This window comes from Sus scrofa, chromosome 14 (genome assembly GCF_054392235.1).
Source record: "Sus scrofa isolate SSC_HxYL_T2T_F1_AM1 chromosome 14, Sscrofa_HxYL_maternal_Yorkshire_Landrace_v2.0, whole genome shotgun sequence".
Classification (NCBI taxonomy): domain Eukaryota; kingdom Metazoa; phylum Chordata; class Mammalia; order Artiodactyla; family Suidae; genus Sus; species Sus scrofa.
The window spans coordinates 32744221-32771730 of NC_139396.1; the positions used below are offsets into that span (position 1 = coordinate 32744221).

General features: G+C 40.1%; 1 protein-coding gene across 3 annotated transcripts; it reads right to left on the minus strand.

Annotated features, from left to right (window-relative positions):
• Positions 1-3439: 3439 nt before the first annotated feature.
• PBK (PDZ binding kinase) lies at positions 3440-26125 on the minus strand. 3 transcript variants are annotated; one of them, XM_021071780.2, is made up of 8 exons: positions 26075-26125; positions 21060-21137; positions 16705-16798; positions 9351-9493; positions 8587-8756; positions 6738-6867; positions 5424-5597; positions 3440-4389 (listed from the first exon to the last, which is right to left on the minus strand). In XM_021071780.2, the coding sequence occupies exons 2-8, from the start codon at positions 21115-21117 to the stop codon at positions 4190-4192; spliced, it is 969 nt and encodes a 322-aa protein (XP_020927439.2). In that variant the 5' UTR covers positions 21118-21137; positions 26075-26125; the 3' UTR covers positions 3440-4189.
• Positions 26126-27510: the final 1385 nt, after the last annotated feature.

The window sequence follows — 27510 nt, forward strand, 5'->3', positions numbered from 1 at the left end:
TTGTAGAGATGCTGCTGGCTCTCTTTAGCAGAACTTGGTCACAAGGTGACTGGTTACAGAATCCTAGAGGGATTCTCACTAGTTGGCAGTCAGGGTCCCAAAGCCTGGGGCTGTTGCCCACCCCCTGGCAGTTAAAGCCATTTCCTGCTATTAGTACCTGACTACTGGCATGCAGAGATGGTTCCTGGAGCCTGGCTGCAAGGCCCAGAGACCCGAGCTTCTTTCAGATCATTGAGGGCTTCCTGACACAGTTGGGTATAGGGTCTGGTGTGTTCCAAAGGTTGTGTTGGCCTGTTCCCGCAGAGCCAGGTCTCAGCTGGTCCCAGAGTAGGTAGGATCTCACCTGCATTGCAGGGTCATGGTTCTCTTGCTCCTGGTGTCTGCCCCCTTACACCCCTGGTTAGTAAGGCTGGTCTAGAGACTTGTGTCAGTGCCTACCCACTGGTGAGTGGAGCTGGGTCTTGGCCCTCTGGTGGGCTGGGGCATGTCTATAGGAAGCTATGGGCTCTTGAACAACCTATCTGATGGGTGGGGAATATGTCCCTGCTTTTTTTCATATGGAAGTTACCAGGTTAGGGGTTCCATCCAAGCTGTAGCTGCTGGCCTACACCACAGCCATGGCAACACCAGAGCCAAGCCTTGTCCATGACCTACACCACAACTCACAGCAATGCCAGATCCTTAATCCACTGAGCAAAGCCAGGGATCAAACCTGCGTCCTCATGGATACTAGTCGGGTTTGTTACCCCTGAGCCATGGCAGGAACTCCTGTCCTTGCTTTCTTAGTTGTTTGGTCTGAGGCTCTCAGCACTGGAGCCTGCAGGCTATTGTGTGGGACCAGGTCTTTTTGCTAATGGACCAATATGGCAGTTGCCAGGATTGTTCACAAGGTTGGATGTTCCCCAATATGTCTGCACCAGTGTCCATGTACCCAGGATGAGCTACAGCTGTGGCCACATGTCTCCAGGAGCCTCCCAAGACCAGCAGGTAGGTCTGGCCCAGGCTCCTATTATATTACATTACTTTTGCCTGAGTCCCAGCATGCCTGAGATTTTGTGTCCTTTAAGCGTGAAGTCTGTTTCTTCCATTCTCCTGGGGCTCCTGCAGTTAAGCCCTGCTGGCCTTCAAAGTCAAATGCTCTGGGGGCCCATCTTCCTGCCAGACCCCTGGGCTGGGGAGCTTGAGGTGGGGCTTAGAACTCCCACTCCTGTGAGAGAACCTCCACTATAGAATTATTCCATTTTTTTTAATGGGTCACTCACCTAAGGGATATAGGTTTTATTGCAAATCTGCCCCTCCTACCTGTCTTGTTTATCCTTTATGTCTTTAGCTATAGAAGATCTTTTCTGGTAGATGCAGTTTTTTTCAGTGATTGTTCTGCAGATTGTTAGGATTCTTGTGCTTGTGAGAGGTGAGCTCAGGGTCTTTTACTCCATCTTGGCCACTCTCTTTGAGGATTCTGTTCTTTGATTTTTTTAATTGTTATATTCATAAATTGCCAAAATATGGAAGCAGCCAAGATGTCCTTAATAGATGAAGAAACTGGTATACCCAGACACTGGAATATTTTTCAGTGCTAAAAAATTATCAAGCCACAAAAAGGAAACATTACTGAGTGAAAAAGCCAATCTCAGGTTACATACCATATGATTCCAACTATTATGACACTCTTGAAAAGGCAAAACTATGAAGATAGTAAAAAGATCAGTGGTTGCCAAGTGTTGGTGGGAGGAGAGGGATAACAGAACACAGGATTTTTAAAGTAATGGTAATACTATGTATGATATAATGGCAGATACAAGTCATATTTTTCAAAACCCATAGAATGGACAACACCAAGAGTGAAACATCCTGGTTCTTAACCTTGCTACAAAGGTAGAACTCTGGTGAGGAAATGCTGATAATGGAAGCTAAGAAAATTGTTGGGGGTTATATGGGAAATTACTGCACCTTCTTCTTGATTTTGCTATGAACCAAAAACTACTCTAAAAATAAAACCTTTAAAAAATAAGGTAAGACCAAAGGTAAATGAGCAAAAAAAGAAGGTAACTTAAGAAAAGATTTTGGAGTTCCCATGGTTAACGAATCCGACTAGGAACCATGAGGTTGCGGGTTCGGTCCCTGCCCTTGCTCAGTGGGTTAACGATCCGGCATTGCCGTGAGCTGTGGTGTAGGTTGCAGACGCGGCTCGGATCCTGCGTTGCTGTGGCTCTGGCGTAGGCTGGTGGCTACAGCTCCGATTAGACCCCTAGCCTGGGAACCTCCATATGCCGCAGGAGCGGCCCAAGAAATGGTAAAAAAGACAAAAAAAAAAGTAAGAAAAGATTTGGAGTTCCCATTGTGGCACAGTGGAAACAAATTCCACTAGTAACTGTGAGGATGCAGGTTCGATCCCTGCCCTTGTTCAGTGGGTTAAGGATCCAGTGTTGCTCTGGTCGCAGGTTCAGCTTGGATGCTGCGTTGCTGTGGCTGGGGTATAGGCTGGCAGCTGTAGCTCCAATTCAACCCCTAGCCTGGGAACTTCTAGATGCTGCAGGTGCAGCCCTAAAAAAGCAAACAAACAAAAAGTTTCAGAGTAAGAATTTTAAACGTTTTCTTCCTGTTGGGAGTAAATTGTCTGAAACCTTGTTTTGAGAGTTTCAAGGTCCTAACCAGACTCAAGGGGAAAACCAGACTGGGATCACTTTGTAATGTCTGCCATAGACAAGTGCTATGAATTTGTTGTCCCAATCCTTGGGTATTTCCCCTTAGATGTTCCAACTATCGGATCTGGAAACAGATTACTCAAGGAAACAACATATTTATGTGTTAAAAAAGAAAGCTGTAATTCATCACAAGGGGCTGAGAGAAACTCCCTTGTTGGCTTGGCAGACCTAATGAGAAATGACACAACATCTAAGTCAAAGTCAGGATAACTGATGTGAGGATGTATATAAGTAATATTTTCAATTTATTTTCTTGGTATTTTAAAGTATTTTGATGGACGATTAAACCATTAATGATCTGTACAATATTGCTTGATAACAATACTAAAAGGGAACACTTCATTGAATTCTAAAATTAAAGCTCAAAGTGGACCAGTTCTTAATCCAAGATCCCCGTATGACAGTAATTTTTAGTCTGGGCATACCACCTAGATTCACAAGCACAATTCAGTAACTGAAAAATCCCAGGGAATTGTGGCTTATAGATAAATACTAATGATTCAGGAGTTGTTGTGGTGCAGTGGCTTAAGAATCTGACTTCAGCAGCTTGGATTGCTGCAGAGGCACTGGTTTGATCCCTGGCCCAGGAATATGCTATGGGTTTGGCCATTTAAAAAAAAAAAAAAATCACTCATTTTACAGATTAAAATAAGATCAAGAGAGAGAAAGAAATGTACTCACATTCACTCAGTAATTTTAATAACACTCAAATAAAGGGAGTACAAAATAATATATTTTCTGGTAACTAAAGTGTCCTTTATTCTATATTCTGTTAGAATTTTATTTTTACAATACTATGAAATGCATATGATACAGATTAGTAAATTAAAACATTTAAAGCTATCAGTACAGGAAATACATTTAATAGAGCAAAAACCAAAGATCTGGGTAGAGCCAAGAAAGCAAGACAAGCCTTAACCAAGAATATTTGGAGATAACCAAGAAGCTACTCCTTCAAGCCATATCCCAGGTCTCTTAGTCTCAGTGACCATAGTTAATAAGCACATTAACCAGGAAAGACCAGCAAAAGGTTTAATGTTTTAAAAAAGCAAATGTAGACTTATTTTGTAATATACAAAGTGCTCATTTCAATAGCTCCATTAAAAGAATGAGAAAGAGCATTAATAAAAATAATGGTCACTCAATCCAGATGTTAGACATCAGATTACAGCACTTTATTGCTAGTGTTTTAAATCTGTATAAACAAGTTCAAATACTTGAGTAGCTAGTTTCTTAAACTTTTATAGAAAGCCCTCTACAATCTCAAATGCTTATCAGCGTAAGCATACATGTAACACCGTTATAATAAAAATAGTTGTTCAAATGTTATCAAGGTGTTATCTATGGTCCTAAAACAGGTTACTTCCAAACAGCCTAACAATTATGGATCATCATGGTAGCGAGATAAATGTACTATGGTAAACAGAACAGCTATACACCCGAACCATACTTTTGAAGCTGTGGTAGGCATGAGTGTGAGGTGATCACAGGACATCCATTTCCAAAGCGGCAACAATGTGCGCAGCAGAAGGGCGATCCTTAGGGTCTTCATTGGTGCATACAGAGAAGAGCTCAATTACCTTCTGGTACGTTGCATCCAATTCTTCCATATTAATAGGTGGCCGAGTTCCCAAGGCTGCATAGTATGCTTCATCATCAAAGTCACTTTCATCAAAAGTCTTATCTGATCAGGAGGAGTGAAGATTGAAATAATCAAAACACTAAATCATAGAAAAGTTTAGTGACTGCTCAAAATCAGCCTCCTGGCATAAGACAGCTGAACAGTCTTCAGCTGTCCTGCTATTGTCAGTGGGTTTAAAGGTCATCAACCTCAAACCCTTCTTATTTTTTTGGCTGTACCTGCTGCACGTGGAAGTTCCTGGTCCAGGAGTTGTACCTGTGCCACAGTTGCAGCCTGTGATCCTTAACCCACTGCATGCACAAGGGAACTTCCAAGGGGGGGAGTTTTTTTTTTTTTGTCTTTTTGTCTTGTTGTTGTTGTTGTTGCTATTTCTTGGGCCGCTCCCGCGGCATATGGAGGTTCCCAGGCTAGGGGTTGAATCGGAGCTGTAGCCACCGGCCTACGCCAGAGGCACAGCAACGCAGGATCCGAGCCGCGTCTGCAACCTACACCACAGCTCACGGCAACGCCGGATCGTTAACCCACTGAGCAAGGCCAGGGACCGAACCCGCAACCTCATGGTTCCTAGTCGGATTCGTTAACCACTGCGCCACAACGGGAACTCCCCAAGGGGAGTTTTTAAAGTAACTTTTTACTCCTCCGGATTTTCTCAATTTATTCTCAAGCTACATCTCATCTTTATGAGATTAAACCAAGATAGTACCAAATTGGTCATCAGTATTAGAATAATTTGTAAAAACTCGTGCTTTTCCTTTTTCTTTTTCTTTAAGGGTGCACCCATGGCACGTGGAAGCTCCCAGGCTAGGGGTTTGTTGGAGCTAAAGCCGCTGGCCTACACCACAGCCACAGCAATGCCAGATCCAAGCCGTATCTGCAACCTACACAACAGCTCATGGCAACGCTGGATCCTTAACCCACTGAGTGAGGCCAGGAATTGAACCTGCGTCCTCATGGATACTAGGCAGATTTGTTTCCACTAAGCCAAAGTAGGAACTCCAACTTGCTCTTTTAAATTTATAAGCTAATCTTGAGTTCAAACAGAGATTGGGATTTATGTTAAAATTATGTAGTTATACCTTCATCATCATCATCTGGAAGACTAATGTGTGGAATAGATAAAGTCATCATTTCCCACAGAGTAAGGCCAAAGGCAAATATGTCTGCCTTGTCAGTAATAATACCATTTTCCTCTAGAGCTTCCTTAGGTTTCCAAGGCTCAGTGCCGATGTAATAGGCCTCTGGGTCAGTCACTGAAACAGGTGAGATACAGATAAAATGGTCAGAAGAGCAAACACCAGAAACCAGTAAAAAAGGCAAATGACCCAAAGTGGGCAAATGATTTAACAGGTAGTTTAAAGTATAATAAATACAGCCAGTAAACATGAAGACACACTCAACCTCATAAAAAACTACCTTTTCCCAACAGACAGTCAAATATTCAAAACCTGATCAGTTGGCTGGGGTGTGGAGAAACAACAATTCTCTTAGATGTCCTTTTATTTTTATTCTTTTTATTCTTTTTGACAATTTCTAAATATATTTCCTAAGGTATCAATGTTGTAGCAGTTATTTATTATCCTAAGGGTTTGTGCCAGTTCTATATTCATTAATGATTACAGACATCGTTATAAAATCAACCTACTTATCCTGGCTTTTTTCTTCAATTCAACTTGTAGACCTGAGATAGAAATTATGGTGTACATAAGTTCTAAACAGTATCAGTAGCCTTCCCTCTATCTTATATTTATATAAAGAAGCAAATTTAAATGTAATTTATTCAAGAGTATGTTGAAAGCAGAGGCTTCCTCTTTGAGGCTGGCTTTGGTTCTCATTAAGAACAGATCTTCAGTTCCCTGAGAAGAGAATGGTTAATAATATTCACAATAAAGGGAGCAGAATGAGTTGGGGTGGGCCAAGGGGCTAAAAGCAGAAGACTGGCCTTTATCAGCACCCCTCTTTCCTACTCCCACTCCAGTTTCTTCTAGCTGTTTCCCAAATATTGTCGCTATGCTGACACTAAATGAACTCCTTTATAACACCTTATAAAAATTTTATTTTCTCATTTGAGTAATATAAAAAAAAATTTATTTTCTATTCTCCAATCTCTTACCACTTAAAAATCTCAATCCAGGTTAGAAATAGATACCCATGTTTCTTCAGTTAAAATATTTATTAGTAAGAAACCAATAATTTATCCTGTGTGTATGACAAGGGAAGAGGTTAGAGGCTGGGTGGGAGAGAGACACGAAAGAAGGAATTTTTTTAATTGTACACTTATTTATAAATAGTTTTTGATTTTTGAAGAACGTGAACTTATTACTTTTTAAATATGCAAAAATATAAATTTAATATTTTATAAAAACAATTTTAAAAATTAGAATTCCACTTACCAGTCATATTTTCATCCAATGGTAGAGAGACTCCTACATCACAGATTTTAATTGTTTCAAAATCACCTTTAATAACAACATTTGAAGATTTTATATCTCCATGAAGCAGTTTCTTTTCTTGGTGCAGATACTAAAATAGTGGAAAATTTAACACATCTGAGCAACAATACAAACTAATCAGAAATGTATGACAAATTTCTATACAAAAGTAACAACTTGCACTCCCTTCCTAACCTACAAGTTGACATCTGTCCACAATTTCAAATTATTTAAAGCTAGAGAAGGGAACATCTCATGCTATCTTGGTCTGCCATACTGACCAGAAGTCTAAAAGATTCTTTGGAAATTGATATCTATTTATACATAAGCTAATTTTTTTTTTTTTTAAAGGCTGCACCTCAGCATATGGAAGTTCCCAGGCTAGGGATCAAAGTGGAGCTACAGCTGACGGACTATACCACAGACACAGCAGCATGGGATCCAAGCTGCCTCTGTGACCTGCACCACACCACATGGCAATGCTAGATCCTTAACCCACCGAGTGAGGGCAGGGATCGAAGCCACGTCCCCATGGATCCTTGTCAGGTTCATTAACCTCTGAGCCAGGAAGGGAACTCTAAGCAAATTTTTAATTTTTAAACCCACCACACATAACTTATACATCAAAGATGCTACTACAGATTTCAAAATATAATGCAATTTTACTTGAGGCTAGTAATTTTTAGAAATAATTTTGTAATCTTCACAAATAGTTAAGATAATGTTACATATAATTCACAGGCAGAAGAGGAAGAATAATGTAATCTAAAACTATATTGTGTTCTCACATTAACCCTTTCCTAGAATTGACAAGTGATGAAATTCATTCATAATCAAAAATGTCCTGGGAATTCTTGTTGTGGCTCAGTGCATTAGGAACATGACGTAGTGTTCACGAGGATGCAGATTCAACCCCTGGCCTCTCTCAGTGGGTTAAGGATCCCATGTGTCCTAAGCTGTAACATAGGTTGCAGAGGTAACTCAGATCCAGTGTGGCTGTGGCTGTGGCTGTGACCGAAGCTGTAGCTCCAATTCAACCCCTGGCCCAGGAACCCATATGGCTGCAGGTGCAGCCATAAAAAGAAAAAAAAAAAAAAATGTCCTGAAATTTGTTTTTCATCCATCAGCATTTGAGCATCTACTCTGTGAGCTGGGCCTGAAAATGATGCAGAAACAATTCTTTTTTTTTTTTAGCATAGAAATAATTCTTTGTATTTCACTTGGAATGCTTACTATCCTTAACTTAAATGCTGATCATAAATTGAATATGTTCAAATATATTTACAATGTAATTTATTAATTCCATTATAATATACATTTAAAATAACTTGAATAATTCAAATTATTAATTTAGCTTATACGACACATTTAAAATCAGTTATTCTATACACATATTAAAATATATCTTACATATGTCTATCCATCATGTCCAAAAACTTAACATACCTCACTCAGAGCAATCTTTGAAAGGCTTGTTTACAGCCACAGAGGGTTAGAGTACACCCCCAGGAATAATGACTAAACTTGTGTTAAATTTATTGATCCTTTCAACTACATCTAACATGCGATTTCCAAAGCAAAACCACTTGACTTGGGTTATTTCAGGCTATGTGAAGGGCTCGAACAATACTCTGCTAATCAAAAGGAGTAAATAGCGTACTCTTCACAATATGAGAGGTTCCATAAAGACTTTAACTTGAGGCAACTCCCTCTTTGGGAAACAGAAAAATCCACCTTGTAATTACATGTACAAAGTAGTTCGTTTTTTCATGCACCACTAAAGTCTTAAAATATAATATAGCACAGTTACCTTTAACCCTCTTGCCATATTCAACGCAACTTTTAAAATTATGGCTGCTGGAAAAGGATCTTGGCTATCTTTATTTCGTTCTTCTATTAAGTCATTCAGAGACTTTTCACCTCCATATTCCATAGCAAGACACAGACTACCATCACTGGCTTCAGTAAAAGCACGGTAACCTTAAAGAAAACATGACATTGTCTTACTGGAAAAGGGAAGAACAGTATTTAAGTTTTTTAATAATTAATTAAAAACAGCTATGGATTAACACACTGCCAAATATACAATGAAGCAGCTATTCAGTAGATTTAATTTTAAAATGCCTTCAGTGTTTGCCAATAGTATCCAAATTGAAATATTTTTAGTACTCTACGAGTTCCTAAATATAGTGATATCACCAGCCCCACTTACATTAAAAATGAAAATAAGGAAATTACATTCACAAAGATCATTTTGCGTTCCTGAATTCTCCACAGTACCAGCACTATAATGACTATATCTATTGCTGTGAGATGGCTTTTTTGTTGTTGTTTTGCGTGGCCATATCAGCAGCATGTGGAGGTTCCTGGGCCAGGGACTGAACCCAGACCACAGCAGCAACCTGAGCTACTGCAGCAACAACACCGTATCCTAAATCCACAGGAGAACTCCTGCCAAACTCCATCACTATTTTCTTTTTTATTAGGGAAACCAGTTAAGATATGATATAAACGATTTCTAGATAGACAGAGTACTATACCAAATACTGTGTTACCAAATAAATCTAAACTTACCTATAATATTTGGATGATTAAGGCTTTTCAAAATCTTAGCTTCATCAGTCAGTCTCTTTTGATACATACTCTGATAATAATCATTACATCTAGGATTAATCTTTTTCACAGCCCAAGGAGAATGAGACAAACCTCTTGGAGATCTTGAAATATAATTAATCAAAAATACACATAAAGATGGATAACATAATACATTTCAAATGACTAATAAAAACTTCCAAACTTTGAAAAGAACTTGTAAGTAAAAAAAGAAATTTGAAACATTTTAGACTACCAACACTTCTATTACATGTCCTTTTTATTTAGATACAGCAGATAAATCCACTGATTACAAGAGAAGTCTGACATCTATTACTAGAAGGGAAGGATTAATCTAAAAAGAGAAAACCAGGAGTTCCCACTATGGCACAGTGGGTTAAGAATCCAATTGCAGGAGTTCCTGTCATGGCTCAGCAGTTAACGAACCCGACTAGCACCCATGAGGGCGCAGGTTTGATCCTTGGCCTCGCTCAGTGGGTTAAGTATCTGGCATTGCCGTGAGCTGTGGCTAGGCTGGTGGCTACAGCTCTGATTCAACCCCTAGACTGGGAACCTCCATATATCACAGGTGTGGCCCTAAAAAGACAAAAAAAAAAAAAAAATCCAATTGCAGCAGCTCAGGTCACTGGTCACTGTGAAGGTGTGGTGGGTTCGATCCCTGGCCTGTGTGATATGGAAGTTGCCAGGCTAGGGGTTGAATCGGAACTGCAACTGCCAGCCTACACCACAGCCAGAGCAATACCAGAGCTACATCTGTGACCTATGCTGCAGCTTGTGGCAACACCAGATCCTTAACCCACTGAGCAAGGCCAGGGACCGAACCCACATCCTCAAATCCTAGTCAGGCTCTAAAGCCGCTCAGCCACATGGAAACTATTTTCTAGGAAGATTCAACTATTTTAAGATTAGAGTATAAATGTTGGAGTTCCCGTCATGGCGCAGTGGTTAACGAATCCGACTAGGAACCATGAGGTTTCAGGTTCAATCCCTGGCCTCACTCAATGGGTTAAGGATCTGGCGTTGCCATTAGCCTATGGTATAGGTCATAGACGTGGCTTGGATCTGGCATTGCTGTGGCTCTGGCATAGGCCAGCAGCTACAGCTCCAATTAGACCCCTAGCCTGGGAACTTCCATGTGCCGTGGGTGTGGCCCTAGAAAAGGCAAAAAGACAAAAAAAAAAAAAAAAAAAAAGTTTAGTAGTTCCCTCTGTGGCACAACAGGATCGGCAGCATTTTAGGAGCACTGAGACAAGGGTTCAATTCCCAGCTCAGCACAGTGGGTTAAGGATCTGGCATTGCCACAGCTGCAGCTTTGGTTGAGACTGCAAGCTGGATCTGATCCCTGTCTCAGGAGCTCTGTATGCGTGGGGCAACCAAAAAAGGGAAAAAAAGTTTAACCATGAAAACATGAAACAATAGAAACCCATTTACCATCACATCAAAAAGAATAAAATACCTATGAACAAATCTACCTAAAGAAACAAAAGACCCAAACTAAGACACTGATGAAAGAAACTAAAGGTGACACAAATAGATGGAACATACCCTGCTCTTGGATTGGAAGAATCAATCCTGTCAAAATGACTACACTATCCAAAGCTATCTACAGATATAATGCAATCCTGACCAGTGACATTTCTTCACAGAACTAGAAAATTTTAATTTTTATTTGTTTTTATTATTATTATAGTTGGTTTACAATGTTCCATCAATTTCTGCTGTACAGCAAAGTGATCCATTTATATATATATCATTGTTACATATATATCATTGTTTTCTCACATTCTTCTCCATCATATTCCATCACAAGTGACTGGATATAGTTCCCTGTGCTGTACAGCAGCAAAATGCTTTAAAATTGGTATGGAAACAGAAAAGACCCCAAATAGCCAAAGCAATATTGAAAAAGAAAAATGGAACTGGAGGAATGAGGCTTCCTGACTGCAGACTGATACCACAAAGCTATAGTAATCAAAACACTATGGCATTGGCACAAAAACAGAAATATAGATCAGTGGAACAGGACAGAAAGCCCAGAAATAAACCCAAGCACCTGGAGTCAACTCATTTATGGCAAAGGAGGCAAGAACATACAGTGTAGGGGGAAAAAAAGCAACTTAAAATTGCACAGCAAAAGAAAACACTTAAAAAGTGAAAAGAACTCACGGAATGGGAAAAAAATCTTTGCAGATTAAGTGACTGACAAGGGATTAATCTTCAAAATATATAATCATCTCATGAGTTTTATATCAAAATATCAAAAAGACAAACAGGAGTTCCCATTGTGGCTCAGCAGTAACAAACCCAACTAGTATCCAAGAGGATATGGGTTCAATCCCTGGCCTCACTCAGAGGATCGAGGATCCAGCATTGCCAAGATATGGAAGCAACCTAAATGTCCATCAACTAAGGAATGGATAAAGATGTGGTGCATATATACAATGGAATACTCATCCATAAGAAAGAATGAAATAATGCCATTTGTAGCAACATGGATGGAGCTAGAGATTATCATACTAAGTGAAGTAAGTCAGACAAAGAGAAATATCATATGTAGAATCTAAGAAAAAAAGGAAACGAAAGAACTTATTTCAAAAGCAGAAACAAACAGATTTCAAAAGCAATCTTTTGGTTACCATAGGCGAAACTGTTGGGGGGAGGGAAGAATCGGGACGGTGGGAATAACATACACACACTACTGTATAAGACAGATAATTGCTGAGAACCTACTGTAGAGCACAGGAAAATCTACTCAATAGTTTTAATAACCTACATGGGAAAAAAGAATGGCTATATTTATATATATGACTGATTCACTTTGCTGTACACCTGAAACTAATACAGCATTGTAAATCAACTGCATTCCAATAAAATAAAAATTTTTTAAAAAAGCATTCTAAGGATCACTAGATTTTTATTTATTTATTTATTTTGTCTTTTAAGGGCCACACCCACAGCATATGGAGATTCCCAGGCTAGAGATAGAATTGGAGTTGCAGCCACTGGCCTGCACCACAGCTCACAGCAACGCCAGATGCTTAACCCACTGAGCAAAGCCAGGGATCGAATCTTCGTCCTCATGGATGCTTGTCAGATTCGTTTCCACTAAGCCACAATGGGAACCCCAAGATTTTTAATTCATGTATATCTATCATGTATATGTCTATCTAAACTATCCTCAAACCTCCAGTTTTAGATAATAATAGCATGGATAATAATTCCATGTCATTATGAAAAATACATTTTCCAAGTTTCAAGGGGTACACTGTAGCTCTCGATTATTTAAAATTCAGGGGAGTTCCCATCACTGCTCAGTGGTAACGAACCTGACCAGGATCCAAGCGGATGCGGGTTTGCTCCCTGGCTTCCATCAGTGAATCGGGGATCCAGCATTGCCATGAGCTGTGGTGTAGATTGCAAACAAGCCTCGGATCCTGGGTTACTGCGGCTGCTGTGCAGGCAAGCAGCTATAGCTCCAATTTGACCCCTAGCCTGGGAACTTCCATAAGCTTCAGGTTCAGCCCTAAAAAGGCAAAAAAAATTCAGTGAACAAGTCCATCTTCACCTTTCCCATAATATACCTTAACCAACAGTATGGCAAGAATATATTTATGAAAGCCAAATAAAATTTTGCCAAGATAAAACTTGGTTCACTGAAAATACTAATAAAACAGAATTTCTGTTGCGGTTGCACAAAGAAAAAAAAAAAAAAGGAGGCACAAATAATACTGCAAACAAAAATGAGAACATAACTATATATTCAGCAGAGAAAAAAAAATAAGTGAATTCCAAAACTTTTAAGTCAATAGATTCAAAAGACAAAATGGAAAAATTCTTTTTTAAAAGAGTCTAAGAAAACTGATTAAAGAAGAAATGTAATAGAGTTAATCTTCCTACAAGAAATATAAAATCTAGATAATTTTATACGTGAGTTTATTAAACTCTAAAGGAACATATTGCTCAATCACATACAGAGTGTTCCAGGGAACAAAATGAAAAGGGACAATGAGTCTAGTATAACCTTAACTTAACCCTAATTAAAAAAAAAATCAGGGACAGAAAAAAAAAAAAAAAAAAAAAACAAGGAAAATCACAAGCCAATTTTACTTATACCACAGATGCACAAATTCTTAGGAAAAAACCAGCAAAATGAATCCCTCAGTTTACTCAAAAATAATAATACATCACAGCAATGTTGGATTTAATCTAGCAATGCAAATTTGATTTAACATTAAAAAATAGAGGCATCTGAATTAAAATGATAGTTGAATTAAATTGTACCACATATAATTTTGGTCCCTCCCAAGCACCACTAAAATGCAAGCAAATGAGGAGTTCTCATTGTGGTGTGATGGAAACGAATCCAACTAGTAACCATGAGGACGCAGGTTCAATCTCTGGCCTTGCTCAGTGGGTTAAGGATCCTGCATTGCCATGAGCTGTGGTGTAAGTTGCAGACATGGTTCGGACCTGGCATTCCTGTGGCTGTGGCATAGGCCATCAGCTACAGCTCCAATTTGACCCCTAGCCTGGGAACCTTCATATGCTGTGGGTGCAGCCCTGAAAAGCAAAAAAAAAAAAAAAAAAAAAAAAAAATTAGAGGGGGAAAAAGCAGAGGGACTTTAGCCTGCAGTTGACTAGCATAGTTGAGGGCCTGTGAAGCATATATAGGAACAGAGTTAAGTCATGACTATGTACCACATGCATACAAAATGCTCAGTGAGTTTGCTCATGTGTACATAACTCTGTTACCGACATCCAGATCAAGATAAAGAATAATTCTAGCACCCCCATGAGACTTAGGGTGCCATTTTAAAAAGGAAATCTTTCAGATAATTAATTAAAAACAAGATAGACAAAATTGAAAAACTAAATACAAGTATCAGAAGATGAAGAAATCTCCCAGAAAACAGAAAAAAGACAAAAAGACGAGACAAAAAAAGAAAAAGGTAGATCAAAGATCAGTCCAATAAATTCAACACACAAATAATAGGAGTTCCAAGATAGAGAACAAAACAACAGGAGTGAAAATGACCAACAAAGTTACTATTTAAGAATAGGAATTTTCAGATTCCAAGAGGCCCACACCCATGCATGCCATTGTGAAATTCAGAACACTGATGACAAACAAAAGATCATACAAGGTTGCAGGACAGTGGGAAGAATAGATAACATAAAACAGACACATAAGGAGTTCCTGTCATGGTGCGGTGGTTAACGAATGCGACTAGGAACATGAGGTTGCGGGTTTGATCCCTGGCCTTGGCTCACTGGGTCAAGGATCTGGCATTGCCGTGAGCTGTGGTCGCAGACATGGCTTGGATCCCTCGCTGCTGTGGCTGTGGTATAGGCCGACGGCTACAGCTCCGATTAGACCCCTAGCGGGGGAACCTCCATATGCCACAGGAGCAGCCCTAGAAAAGGCAAAAAGACCAGAAAGAAAAAAAGAAATGCAAATTCTCAGGAGCTCCATGGTGGCCTAGCGGTCACCGCTGCAGCCTGGGTTCAATCCCTGGTCTGGGAATAGATCCCACCTCAAGCCACTGCATACTGTGGCCAAAAAAAAAAAAGCCTCTTGTGCATCTTTTCATGGGGAGCTACCAAAGGTGTAAACTAAGAAACACTAAGACATAAGAAACAGAAAAACAGTGGATCCACTTCTCCAGAGAAGCAAAGGAAACCACTACGCTACTAGCAAAGAAAAATCCCAGACTGACTGGGCCACATTATGAGAATTGGGGGCGGTCAGGCAGGAACTATTTTCAATATCAGTCACTTTGAAGTTTTTTTAAATTAAATCACATGCAGTATAACGTTGTTAACACACTTCATGTTTAAAAATATTTCTTTTAAAGAGAAAAAAATGAGACTAACCATGAAGCTGTGAGAAATTGTTTCCTTCAAAATAGCTTAGACAAGGGTTTTAGACACTAAAAAATGGACCTTTACAAAACTAATGATACACAAATCACAATGCAGGTGTTTTGTTTTGTTTTGCTTTTTAAGACTGCACCTGAGGTATATGGAGGTTCCCAGGCTAAGGGGCAAATCGGAGCTACGGCTGCTGGCCTACCCACAGCCACCACAACTCAGGATCCGAACCTCGTCTGTGACCTATACCACAGCTCACAGCAACACCAGATCTTTAACCAAATGAGCAAGGCCAGGCATTGAACCCGCACCCTCATGGATCCTAGTCAGGTTCGTTAACCTCTGAGCCATGGATTTTCATTCATTGACTTTTCTTTAAAGTATTTCTATTTGGAAACAATATAAACCTAGAGAAGCTCCGGTACCCTGGGTTGGACTAGTGAGGCTGATTCCAAGAGCATGTTAAGCAATTCCTAATGGCTTGTTTGCCACTTAGTAAACATGAAACTAGGTAGAGAGTAATGAATAAAAGAAACAACTTTTTAAAAAATGTGTTTGTGGAATTCCCATCATGGCTCAGCAGAAACGAATGTGACTAGTAATCATGAGGACACAGGTTCGATCCCTGCCCTTCTTCAGTGGATTAAAGGATCCAGCGTTGCCATGAGCACACAGACATGGCTCAGATCCCACGTTGCTGTGGCTGTGGTGAAGCCGGCAGCTGCAGCTCCAATTCCACCCCTAGCCTGAGAACTTCCATTCGCCGCAGGTGCGACGGCCCTAAAAGGCAAAAAAAAAAAAAAAAAAAAAAGACGTGTTTGTTGTCATGTTTAGTACTAACAGTATTAGCTATTAGCACTTATTCTACTATCTTTTAATACAATTTTTCTACTGTAAAATTGCATACTTTCCCTTTGTACTTAACAATGATGATGTAAGAAATAAAAACATTTACTTCTTTAGAAGAGAATATCTTGAGAAGGCAACTCTCCAGACTGAAGGGATTAATAGTCACTGATCCCCCAACACTATCCTCTTTGAAGTTTTCTTACTGAGAATCCTGTGTTACTATCAGACAGAAACCCCTTTCCTTGGTCCTCTTCCCTTTTTACACAAGTGAAGAAAAAATTGTAAGGCAAATTACTTCTCTTTTAATAATCCATCAGAAGGACATTAGGAGAAAAGTATACCAGGCAAATCTATGAACATACCCCAAATCCATAATATTCGCATTTTTGTATTCTTTTTTGTCTCCAAGTACAGTGGAACTATGGTTTCACATAAAAACATCAATCTGAAATCTTTTTTTTTTTTTTTTGGACACACTTGTAGCACGTGGAAGTTGCGAGACCAGGGATTGAATCTGTGTCACAGCTGCAGCAATGCCAGATCCTTAACCCACTGTGCTACACGGGAACTCCTTAATCTGAAATCTTACACTCACCTTTTCATAAGGTAGACATTTACTCCAGTACCATAGCCAAGCTTCTGCATAAACGGAGAGGCAGGAATGTTTATACATGGAGTTAAACATAATGCTAAATGTCAGAAAGAGAAATAAAAGATAAAATTAATGTTTGAAAAAAATCTCTACAAATCCATCCTAATAGTAACAGTATCAACTGGCAAAGTCTTTTGAAGAGCATTTTGACACTCCTATCCTAATTTTAAATGGACACTCTTTGATCAAATTCACTTTTGGAGCTTTATCTTACAGTAACACTAAGCAGGAACCAGCAAACAGCCTGCTTGTGTGTGGCCCACAAGGCTAAGAATTGGTTTTTATATTTTAAAAGAGTTGTTAAAAATAGATCATGAAGGTCTCCTGGTTGAATCCTTAGACTTCATCACTGTCTTTCAACATAGCCCAAGACAACACCGCGGCAGCAAAGTGTAGATACAAGCTGCACCAAATTCACTGAAAATCCTCATCAGCACTTTCAACCAAAACCTTATCCATGTTGTATTACCAAATGACTTGCCTTTTATAACACTCAAGAGTCTGGAATCCAGGTTTGGAGTCAAAGAGCTAGGAACTGATTTGGAAAAGATCAGAACCTTAAAACAAGACCGAGATCACCCTGAGGAGAAGATTCAAGCACAGTGTCATGCCAGCTACACTCCTCTCAATTACACACCCTCATCAAGGCATTTTCAGACAACCTTTATCCTGGGACTGATTCCAAAGAGCAAATTCTAAAGAAATTAGGGTTTTAGAATCAAGAGTTCAAATTTGGTTTTGAAATTGAAGATCTAGATTCCATGTCCAGGATGGGAGAAAAGAGAACCTGATGAGGCCTTAGAACAAAGACAAAACCAGAGATAAGATCTCTGAGATGAGGGAGCTCAAGGTGTAGAAACTAACTACACAGAATGGCACCAGTCTCATTAGGGACTGTTTTATTTCTCTGGAGCCAGGACAGGGGGAACAGAGAGACAAAATTCAGTGTACTTGGTGTGATCAGACTGGATTCCAAATCTCTCTCACTCTTCCTGAGACCATAGCCTTCTAAATATACCTTCTGCATCTCCAGGAGCTGAGCCTTCTGGTGATGGTAAGCAAGCCTCAGGAGCCAGATACAAAGCACTGCAGCCCTACAGACTGAGCTTGCATCCAGAGTTCAGCAGATATTGAGGACAATGAAAATAAATTTATAGGAGTTCCCGTCATGGCTCAGCAGAATTGAATCTGACTAACATCCACGAGGACGCAGGTTTAATCCCTGGCCTCACTCAGTGGGTTGAGGATCCGGCGTTGCCGTGAGCTGTGTAGATCACAGATGTGGCTTGGATCTGGTGTTGCTGTGGCTGTGGCCAGCAGCTATAGCTCTGATTCGACCCATGGCTGGGAACCTCCAGATGCCATGGGTTTGACTCTAAAAATACAAAAAAAAAAAAAATATATATATATATATATAAATATCATTTTCTAGCCATCACAGTAATGCCTAATTCAGGAAAAAAAATCATTGAAAAACACATAAAGAAGAATATACCAATAGGGTTCCTACATGGCTCACAAAGCCTAAACTATTTACTATCTGCTATTTACAAAAAATCTGCCATCACCTGCAGTACAGCATGCACGCAAAGACATCATACTCACACACATGTACATTTATGTGAATATTGGGATTAGCTTTTGTGGCTGCCAAAGACACAAAAAAGCCTGAGTAATCATCATTAGAGTCATAATTATAGTCTATACTACAGAGTATTATACAGTCATTAAAAAAGATGAGATAAAGGAGTCCTACTTTTGCTCTTGAACAGTTAACTGCTCCTGGAATTGCTATCTTGCAATGAACAACTAGAAATTTTGACAAAATATAATTGTTTTCAAATACTTGACAATAAGCAGAAAAGGACTGTAAACTCTGAGAGAAAAGAAACACATGAAGTGAGCCCTATCATTGCCCTAACTTACTGCTTAAAGGCAGTTTCCAAAAAATGCAGCCCAGAGGTTTTGTCAAATTGAGGAGACAAAGAGAGGTCAAGGAGATTTAACTAGCTAGAATTTGTGGAGTAGGGTGCTAAAGAGGGAGTCAAAAAAAGTGGGGAAAAAAGCTCCAGAGATCTGAAAAGAGGTGTCCCTTTGAGCGTTTGGCTGAGTACTTATCTGCACACCCAAGGGACAGAACCCCTCAAAGGTAAGGAAAGCAGAAAGTGAACCTTGAGCAGAAAGTACAACAATAAGCATCCTAAATGTATTTGGTATCTAATAACAAGTTTCAAAACACATAAAGCAACAAATGACAGGACTGAAAAAAAAGACAAATTCACAACTGTAGTTGGAGGCACTCTGCTCTCAGTAATAGAATAAGTAAATAGAAAATCAGTAGGGACACAGAAAACTTGAACAAAACAACAAAAACAAGTCAACTGGCTTGACCTAATTGACATGTATGGAACACTGCACCCAGCAACAGCAGAAAATATCTGCTAGAATATGCATGAAACATTCACCAAGACAGATAAACTTCTAGTCAGACTGATCAAAGAAAAAAGAAAATATAAAATACCAGTACCAGAAATGAAAAAAGAGAACACCACAGATCCTACTAACATTAGAAGAGTAATAAAAGTATATCACAAATAACTTTATGCCAATAACTTGAACAACTCAGAATAGACAAATTCCTTGAAAAAATACTAACAAAGTTTACACAAGAAGAAATAGATAATAGATGGAGGGCTAGTCAAGCTAACTGTCAATTCACACTTAAAATCTTCCAACTAAGAAAAGCCCAGGTCCACATGGTTTTACTGGTAAATTCTACCAGTTAAGGAAGAAATACTACCAATTCTACACACTGTCTTCAAGAAAAGAGTAGGAAATGCTTTCTATCTTACTTTATGAATACAAAATACCTTGATATAAAAACTAGACAGACATTTAAAAAAAAGGAAACTACAGTCAAAATACCTCATGAACATAGAAAATATTAGCAAACTGGAGTTCCGTTCATGGCTCAGTGGTTAACAAACCCAACTAGGATCCATGAGGCTGCAGGTTTGATCCTTGGCCTCACTCAGTGGGTTAAGGATCTGGCATTGCCCTGAGCTGTGGTGTAGGTCGCAGATGCAGCTCGGACCCTGCATTGCTATGGCTGTGATGTAGGCTGGGGGCTGCATTCAGATTCAACCCCTAGCCTGGGAACCTCCATATGCCACAAGTGCGGCCCTAAAGAGCCAAAAAAAAAAAAAAAAAAAAGCAAATTGAATCAAGCATCATATACAATATACCCTGACTAAATTAGCTCACCCTAGGAAGGCTGGATTGAGATTTGAAAACTAACATAATCACATGAACAGATTAAAAAAAAGAAAACTTTATCTTAATAGATTCTGAAAAAGCACTTAAAGTTCAATACCCATTCATGACAATAACCAGGGATAAAAGATAAATTTCTCAACCTGATAAAGGGCACCTGTGAAAAACCTACATCTAACATAATACTGCATTAGGAACAAAGCAAGTATATCCACTCATACCTCTTCTATTCAAAAATATATTGGAGCCAGTGCAATAAGGAAAGAAAAAAAAAAAAAACTAAAGTAATACAGACTGCGAAAAAAAGTAAAAAAGTAAAACCGTCTTTATTCATAGACATTACCAACATCCTAAGCAATCTACAAAAAAACTAATAGAATAAGTGAGTTTAGCCTGGTTGTAGGGCGCAGGGTCAATATACAAAAATCTATAACTAAAAATGAACAAAAGATTCTCTCCTATGTTATCTACTAGAAATTTTATAATGTTAGCCATTATTTAATATGATGTAAGGTAAGAGTGGATTTACATATGGCTATCCAATTGTTTTTATTTGTTCAAAGGTTACTCTTTGTCCACTGAATTGCCTTGGGAATATCTTTCCCTCACAGGAGCAAAGCCTGTATGACAGGAGGAAAGGGGAAGTAGTTCCTTAGTGGTCCAAGTTAAGTTGATGCTTCACCAGGGGAGAACCTACAAATCTGTGAGAATGTCAATAAAATTAGCTCATAGATGACTAAAGCCTGACCTATAAAATAAGGCTTATTTCTTTTCTTTTTTTTTGGCCATCCCCATGGCATGCGGAAGTTCCTGTGGCCAAGGATCAAACCTGTGCCACAGCAACAAGGCTGGATCCTTAACCCACTGCATCACCTGGGAACTCTGAGTCTTATTTCTTAGGATCAACATTATAAAGACAATTTAGGCTAAAATCATTTGCATATGATAGATAGGATCAAACCACAATAATACAAAAACATTTCTGACAGCAATAACAATGAAGAAAGGTTTTATATTTATCTTACCAGGTTTCTTTTTTTCAGATAACTTGCTTGGTGTCTTGAAATTACTGCTTTCTTCCATTGTAATAATCACTCAAGATCCTACAATGAAAACAGATAGTTACACTGCAGTTATAAAGAAAAAAATGCCTGTAATAGTATCATTCATTTACATAAAACTTAAGAACTGAAAAAGACCAAAAGTCAGTCCGATTTTATTTACAATGAGAGAACTAAAACCCAGAGATGTACAATTATATATCCAAGGTCATGCTATCAATAATGGCAGACTTCTTGTTTTAATCAAAAAATAATATATGCACTTGGTTAAAAATTACCTAGTACCCTCCCACCTTTCCCAGTAGTTATTTACAGGTGCTTTATATCCTTTAAAGAGACTGTCTATGCAAGCAGCATTATTCATAATAGCCAAAAAGAGGTAACAGAAGGAATTCCTGTTGTGGCTCAGCAGTAATGAACACAACTAGGATCCTTGAGGATGTGGGTTCAATCCCTGGCCTCACTTAGTGGGTTAAGGATCTGGCATTGCCATGAGCTGTGGTGTAGGTTCCAGACTCAGCTTGGATCCTGTGTTGCTGTGGCTATGGTGTAGGTTGGAAGCTACAGCTCCTTTGACCCCTAGCCTGGGAACTTCCATATGCTGTGGGTGTGGACCTTAAAAAGACAAAAAAAAAAAAGAGGAAACAGAAATCGTTATCAGATGATGAATGGATAAACAAAATATGGTATAAAATATATACACAACAGGATATTATTCAGTAGAGTACCTATCTATATAATGGAATATTATCCAGTCATAAAAAGGAATAAAGTACTGATGCACATTACAACATGAAAGAATCTTGAAAGCATTATGCTAAGTGAAAGACGCCAGACACAAGAGGCCACATGTATGATTGCTTTAACATCAAATGTCCAGAATCTATAGACAGAAAGTAGATTAGGAGTTGCTATGGGCTGAGGGGGGGAGAAATGTGGACTGCTAGTAGGTTTGGCCTTTTTGGGGTGATGAAAATGTTCTAAAATTAGGTGGTGGTTTAAAATATTCAACTCTGACTATTCCAAAAACCACTGACACTTTCAAAGAGTGAATTTTATGATATATTATATCTCAATGAGCTATTTATTTAACTTATTTTAAATTAAAAATAAAATATACATACTCCATACACAAACAAGTTAATCTCAGCTTTTTATTTCTCTAACATATTTCTTAAAGAATCTCTTTTATTTAAAAAAATTTTTCTTTTTTAAAAAAGTTAGGTTTCGGGAGTTCCCGTCGTGGCTCAGTGGTTAACAAATCCAACTAGGAGCCATGAGGTTGCAGGTTCAATCCCTGGCCTCGCTCAGTGGGTTAAGGATCCGGCATTGCCGCTAGTTACAGTGTAGGTTGAAGATGCAGCTCGGATCTGGTGTTGCTGTGGTGTAGGCCGGCGGCTACAGCTCGAATTAGACCCCTAGCCTGGGAACTTCCATATGCTGCAGGTGCGGGCCTAGAAAAGACAAAAAGACCAAAAAAAAAAAAAAAAAAGTCAGGTTTCATATTAAATTTAATGTAAAGCAAAATGTTCCTCATTTGGATTGTCAAAAAAAAAAAAAAAACTGCAAGGCAGAGAACATTTGCTTAAATGTTGTATAGAGCCCATAATATCCCTTAATAAACAGTATCTTTGTGTTTTATCTTTGTTTTTTAGGGCCACACTTGCAGCATATAATTCTCTGGCTAAGGGTGGAATTGGAGCTGCAGCTGCCGGCCTACACCACAGCAACGCAGAATCCAGGCCGCATCTGCCACCGATGCCACACACAGCTCATGGCAATGCTGGATACTTAACCCACCCGAGAAGATCCAGAAATCAAATCCACATCCTCATGGATACTTGTCGGGTTCCCTTCCTTACCACTGAGCCACAACAGGAATTCCAATAAATAGTATCTCTAAAAACTCTGTGCTAAGAAAGAAAAAAATCAGTTCAAAGGCCCAGATTTAATGGTTTATTATTCAAAGGCTTACTAATTTTCTTTAAACATAGCTAATGCCTATTCATTTTTTAAAAGTATAGCTAATATAGCTACAATCGCCAGTTTTCAGATTTGCCTGAATTTAGAATATCAACGATCCCCCTTTCGTGCGCTTGCCAAAGATATACTAATTTAATCAAGTGACATGTTCCATCCTCAGGAAGGAACAAGTTATTTGTTTTGTTTTGTTTCATTTTCTTTTGTTTTTCAATCACAGCTGCAGCATGTGAAAGTTCCTGGGCCAGGGATCAAACTGGCGCTGCAGCCAAGAACTCAATTTTGAATGCTTTTTTAGACATCCAAGTAGAAATGGATAGGTAGCTGGATATAGGTCTGGAAACCTCGCTGAAGATATGTATTTGTGAGCTATCAGCATGTAGATGGTATTAAAACCAAGAGACTGGATAATATCACCTAGGAAGTACATGAAGATAGAAAACTGAGAATTCTGAGCAATCTCAACTCGAGAAATGGAAAACAAAGTAGCCTGAGAAGGGGTCAGAAAAGCAGGATGCAAATAAACCCAACAAGTATGGTATCTGGAAACCTTATTGCTTTATATGTTTCATTGCTCTTCCCTGCTCAGCATAAGGAGGATTTGGTCTTGAGATAGGCGGGGACCTGGAACCTTTTACTGAAGTGCTTGCACTTGCACCTGGGGGCAATTACCATCAATAAGATACAAAAAGGTCACAAACCAACTGCCACTTCAGAAGTGCTGGGACCACAGCATCACCAAGGGGGTGGACAGACCATCCAAGCCACCAACCTGCCCCCACCCTCCTGAGCATGGGAACCTCTCACTTGTTTGCACTCCCTCATGCTGCAACAGTAGTCCCAATAAAGCTCTACCTGAAATCCTCATCTGGCCTCATCAATTTCTATTGATTAGAGTCCATGGACCCTAGTTGGTAACAGTATTCAGAAGCAGCAGGAGTTTTAAAAAATCTCTCATTAAAAAAAGTGTAAGCTTAAACAGAAGCCTCTTAACATTTCATTACATCCTAGGACTCAGTCCTACCCACCATTCCAAGCTGCTTGCACCTAAATACACTATATCGTATCCATTTCACAGTTGTCTGAGGCAACATTTTCCGCACAGGACTACCTACTACTTTAGTCTACTGATAGATGGTTTCTAGCCACTAGCCCAAACTGTCTCAGATTCTGTATATACTGTATACACATTCTATATCTTTTTTTGTGTGTATTTTTATGGCCCCGCCCATGGCATATGGAGGTTCCCAGACTAGGGGTCCAATCGGAACTGTAGCCACGGGCCTACATCACAGCCACAGCAACTCAGGATCCCAGCCGCATCTGTGACCTATACCACAGTTCTCGGCAACGCCAGATCCTTAACCTACTGAGCGAGGCCAGGATCGAACCTGCATCCTTATGGATACTAACTAGTTAGATTCATTTCTGCTGAGCCACGACGGGAACTCCCAAATCCTATATCTTAACTTCTAAATTTCCATACTAATCTAAATCACAAGTTTCTTAGGAAGCACAAAATCATGACTATCTTACACGAAGATTCATTAGAAATGAGGGTGATATGACTATTGGCAAATTTTCAGTTTGCCAAATACTTAGAATTTTTTTTTTTTTTGTCTTTTGTCTTTTTGTTGTTGTTGCCATTTCTTGGGCCGCTCCCGCGGCATATGGAGGATCCCAGGCTAGGGGTCCAATCGGAGCTGTAGCCACCAGCCTACGCCAGAGCCACAGCAACGCGGGATCCGAGCCGCGTCTGCCACCTACACCACAGCTCACGGCAACGCTGGATTGTTAACCCACTGAGCAAGGGCAGGGACCGAACCCACAACCTCATGGTTCCTAGTCGGATTCGTTAACCACTGCGCCACGACGGGAACTCCAGAATATTTTTTTAAAGTCATGTACTGTTGGAGTTCCCAATGTAGCTCATCAGGTTAAGGACCCAATGTCACCTCTGTGAAGATGAGGGTTCGACTCCTGGCCTCACTCAGTGAGTTAAGGATCTAGCACTGCACCTAGCTGCAGCATAGGTGGCAGGCGTGGCTCAGATCCAGTGTTCCCATGGCTGCGGCTGTGGTGTAGGCCTGCAGCTGCAGCCCTAATTCGACCCTTAGCCAGAGAACTTCCACATGCCCCAGGTGCAGCCCTAAAAAGTGGGGGGGTGGGGGGGAGTCATGGACTATTTAAGAAGCAGTATTAAAAAGTGAACAGGGCTCAGTAAGCTAATCAACAGATCTACTGGATCAGATGTCCATTTCTGCTGGACCCTAAGTCACCATAGGACTAAAAAAAAATGCATAGATACCACTGGCAAAGCTAAAGTGTAGCTAGGCAGCAGAAAGGAGGTGGGAGAATGGGAGAAAAAGTAAAGATAACTGAGAAAAGAGAAGCAAAACAGAAGGAGGAAGTAGAATGAAAAAGAACAGGAAAGTTCTGATCAGATTGTTTCTAAGGCCCTTTACACCTCACACCCTCAGTGGGAATCCCGGAGGAGGTGGAGGTACCACTGTTTACCCTAGGACCCAGGAGCTTATGCACGCTGTTAAAATCCTTCTCCCACCTCCTCTAGGCCTCACAGTACCCATTTGTAAAATAATGGCGGCTTGTTAGATCAGGGCTTCCCACATCTAACCGCCCTCTTCTCCTAGGGAACTTTCATAAGAAGTACAGACTGTCAAGCTTCGTTTCGAGAAAAGGACAATTTCTTTCTTGAAACCCCCATCCTACCCCGTGGCAAAGATGATTCCTAAGATCATTCCCAACTCAATGCCATATTCCAACGCCTTCCACCTTCCTTTTAAGCCCGGAGCTGTAGCCGAAAGCAAAAACAGAGGCCCCGGCTGCTGGCGACCCCCCCGGCCGGGCCACGCGTGAGCAGGACCCGCAAAAGCTCCCCTTACCCGAGCCGCGCGCGGGGGGCGACAAGAAGTTCAGGCCAAAATTGTCTTGAAAAGTGGTCCCGAGTGGCCCCAAACAACAAACGCAATCGACTCTACCTCCTATCCACCGCCAACACACTGGGCAACTGTCAATGCGATGGGAAACTCGGGCTTTCAAAAGTGCGCGCGCTGCCCCTACTCCCGCGAACTACGGCGTGGCGTGAAGGACACACCAAACCGCATTCGCCGTTCCTGCTCTTCTGCTTCTTTCTGCGTTGCTTATTGATATGGTCTTACCGCCCAACAGGGAGGCGCTGAAGCCAAAAAAAGGAAGAGAAGTGCAGCGAAAGACAAACTGATTTTTACAGCCACTGTCAGCCCTTCGGACGGGCAACTCTAGTTAAAAGGAAGATATAGAAAATCATGGACTTGGAGAATAGACTTGTGGCTGCTCGACGGGAGAGGGAGGGAGGGAGAGGGAGGGATTGGGAGCTTGGGGTTATCAGATACGATTTAGAATAGATTTACAAGGAGATCCTGCGGAGTAGCATTGAGAACTATGTCTAGATACTCATATTGCAACAGAACGAAGGGTAGGGGAAAAATGTATACATGTAAGAGTAACTTGATCCTCATGCTGTACAGCCGGGGCGGGGGCGGGGTGGGGGGGGGAAGCTATATTTAAAGCTGAGAAAGTTCCCCAATTACAAACACCGTGCCCAGGATGTGTAATGATTATTACATACGTTTTTATTACAGATTTATTTGGTCTTGAAACACTACAGCTAAAAATGCATTTGTCTAGTGTAATTTTTCTCTGAGAAGAAAAACATATTCAGAAATCTTGCTAATTCTTAAAATGACCACATTCAGTTCAACATTCCTTCACTTATTCAACAAATGTTTATAGAGCACATAATATGTGCCAAGTGTATATTGAATGCCCACTGCAGAGGCTATAATAGTCACTACTGGAACAGAGCAGGACCCTGGGCACAAAAGCTATTCTGTAACCCCCATTTCTTAGTTTTTTTAGAAAATGGGCCTCATTTAGTCTCTACAACCCTCCCGGAGTTCCAAGAGGGGCAGGTTCAGACACTTGTTGATTGGGGAAGGGAGGGGATGCAGAGACAAGGGAGGAACAATCAAGCAGCAATCCTACAGCCTTGAGGCAGGATTGTGGTTTCCAACCCCACCCAACAGGGGATACACACAATGATGTAGGCATCTTACACACCTCAAAGAAAAGTTATATTCCTTATACTTCTTATAGAAATGAATACTTTAATATTGAACAGCTTGGAGCCCTTCCTTATGCTTCTCCCTCGTTTGAGTGCACCCCAAACACAATCACCTGTAAGCTAAAGATTAGGCACCTTGACACAACTGCCTGTGGGTTAAAGACAATTAGCACATGATGTTTTTCAGAAACTTTCCTAGTTTTTCTTAACCTCTGATCAGTATGCCCTTTTTGCAAGTATGGTTATTATAGGCAATAACCCAGAAGATCACCTCCAGGATGACTCTGAGATCTCCTGAAGCCAGCTTCGATG

What these genes read in the sequence shown, in the direction of transcription:
- PBK (XM_021071780.2), bottom strand. Translation starts at nt 21,117, where the DNA reads ATGGAAGAAAGCAGTAATTTCAAGACACCAAGCAAGTTATCTGAAAAA. An exon ending in ATCTGAAAAAAAGAAACCTG is followed by an intron (nt 16,799 to 21,059) that starts GTAAGATAAATA and finishes TCTGACATTTAG; the next exon opens with CATTATGTTTAACTCCATGT. An exon ending in ATTGGATGAAAATATGACTG is followed by an intron (nt 5,598 to 6,737) that starts GTAAGTGGAATT and finishes CACCTGTTTCAG; the next exon opens with TGACTGACCCAGAGGCCTAT.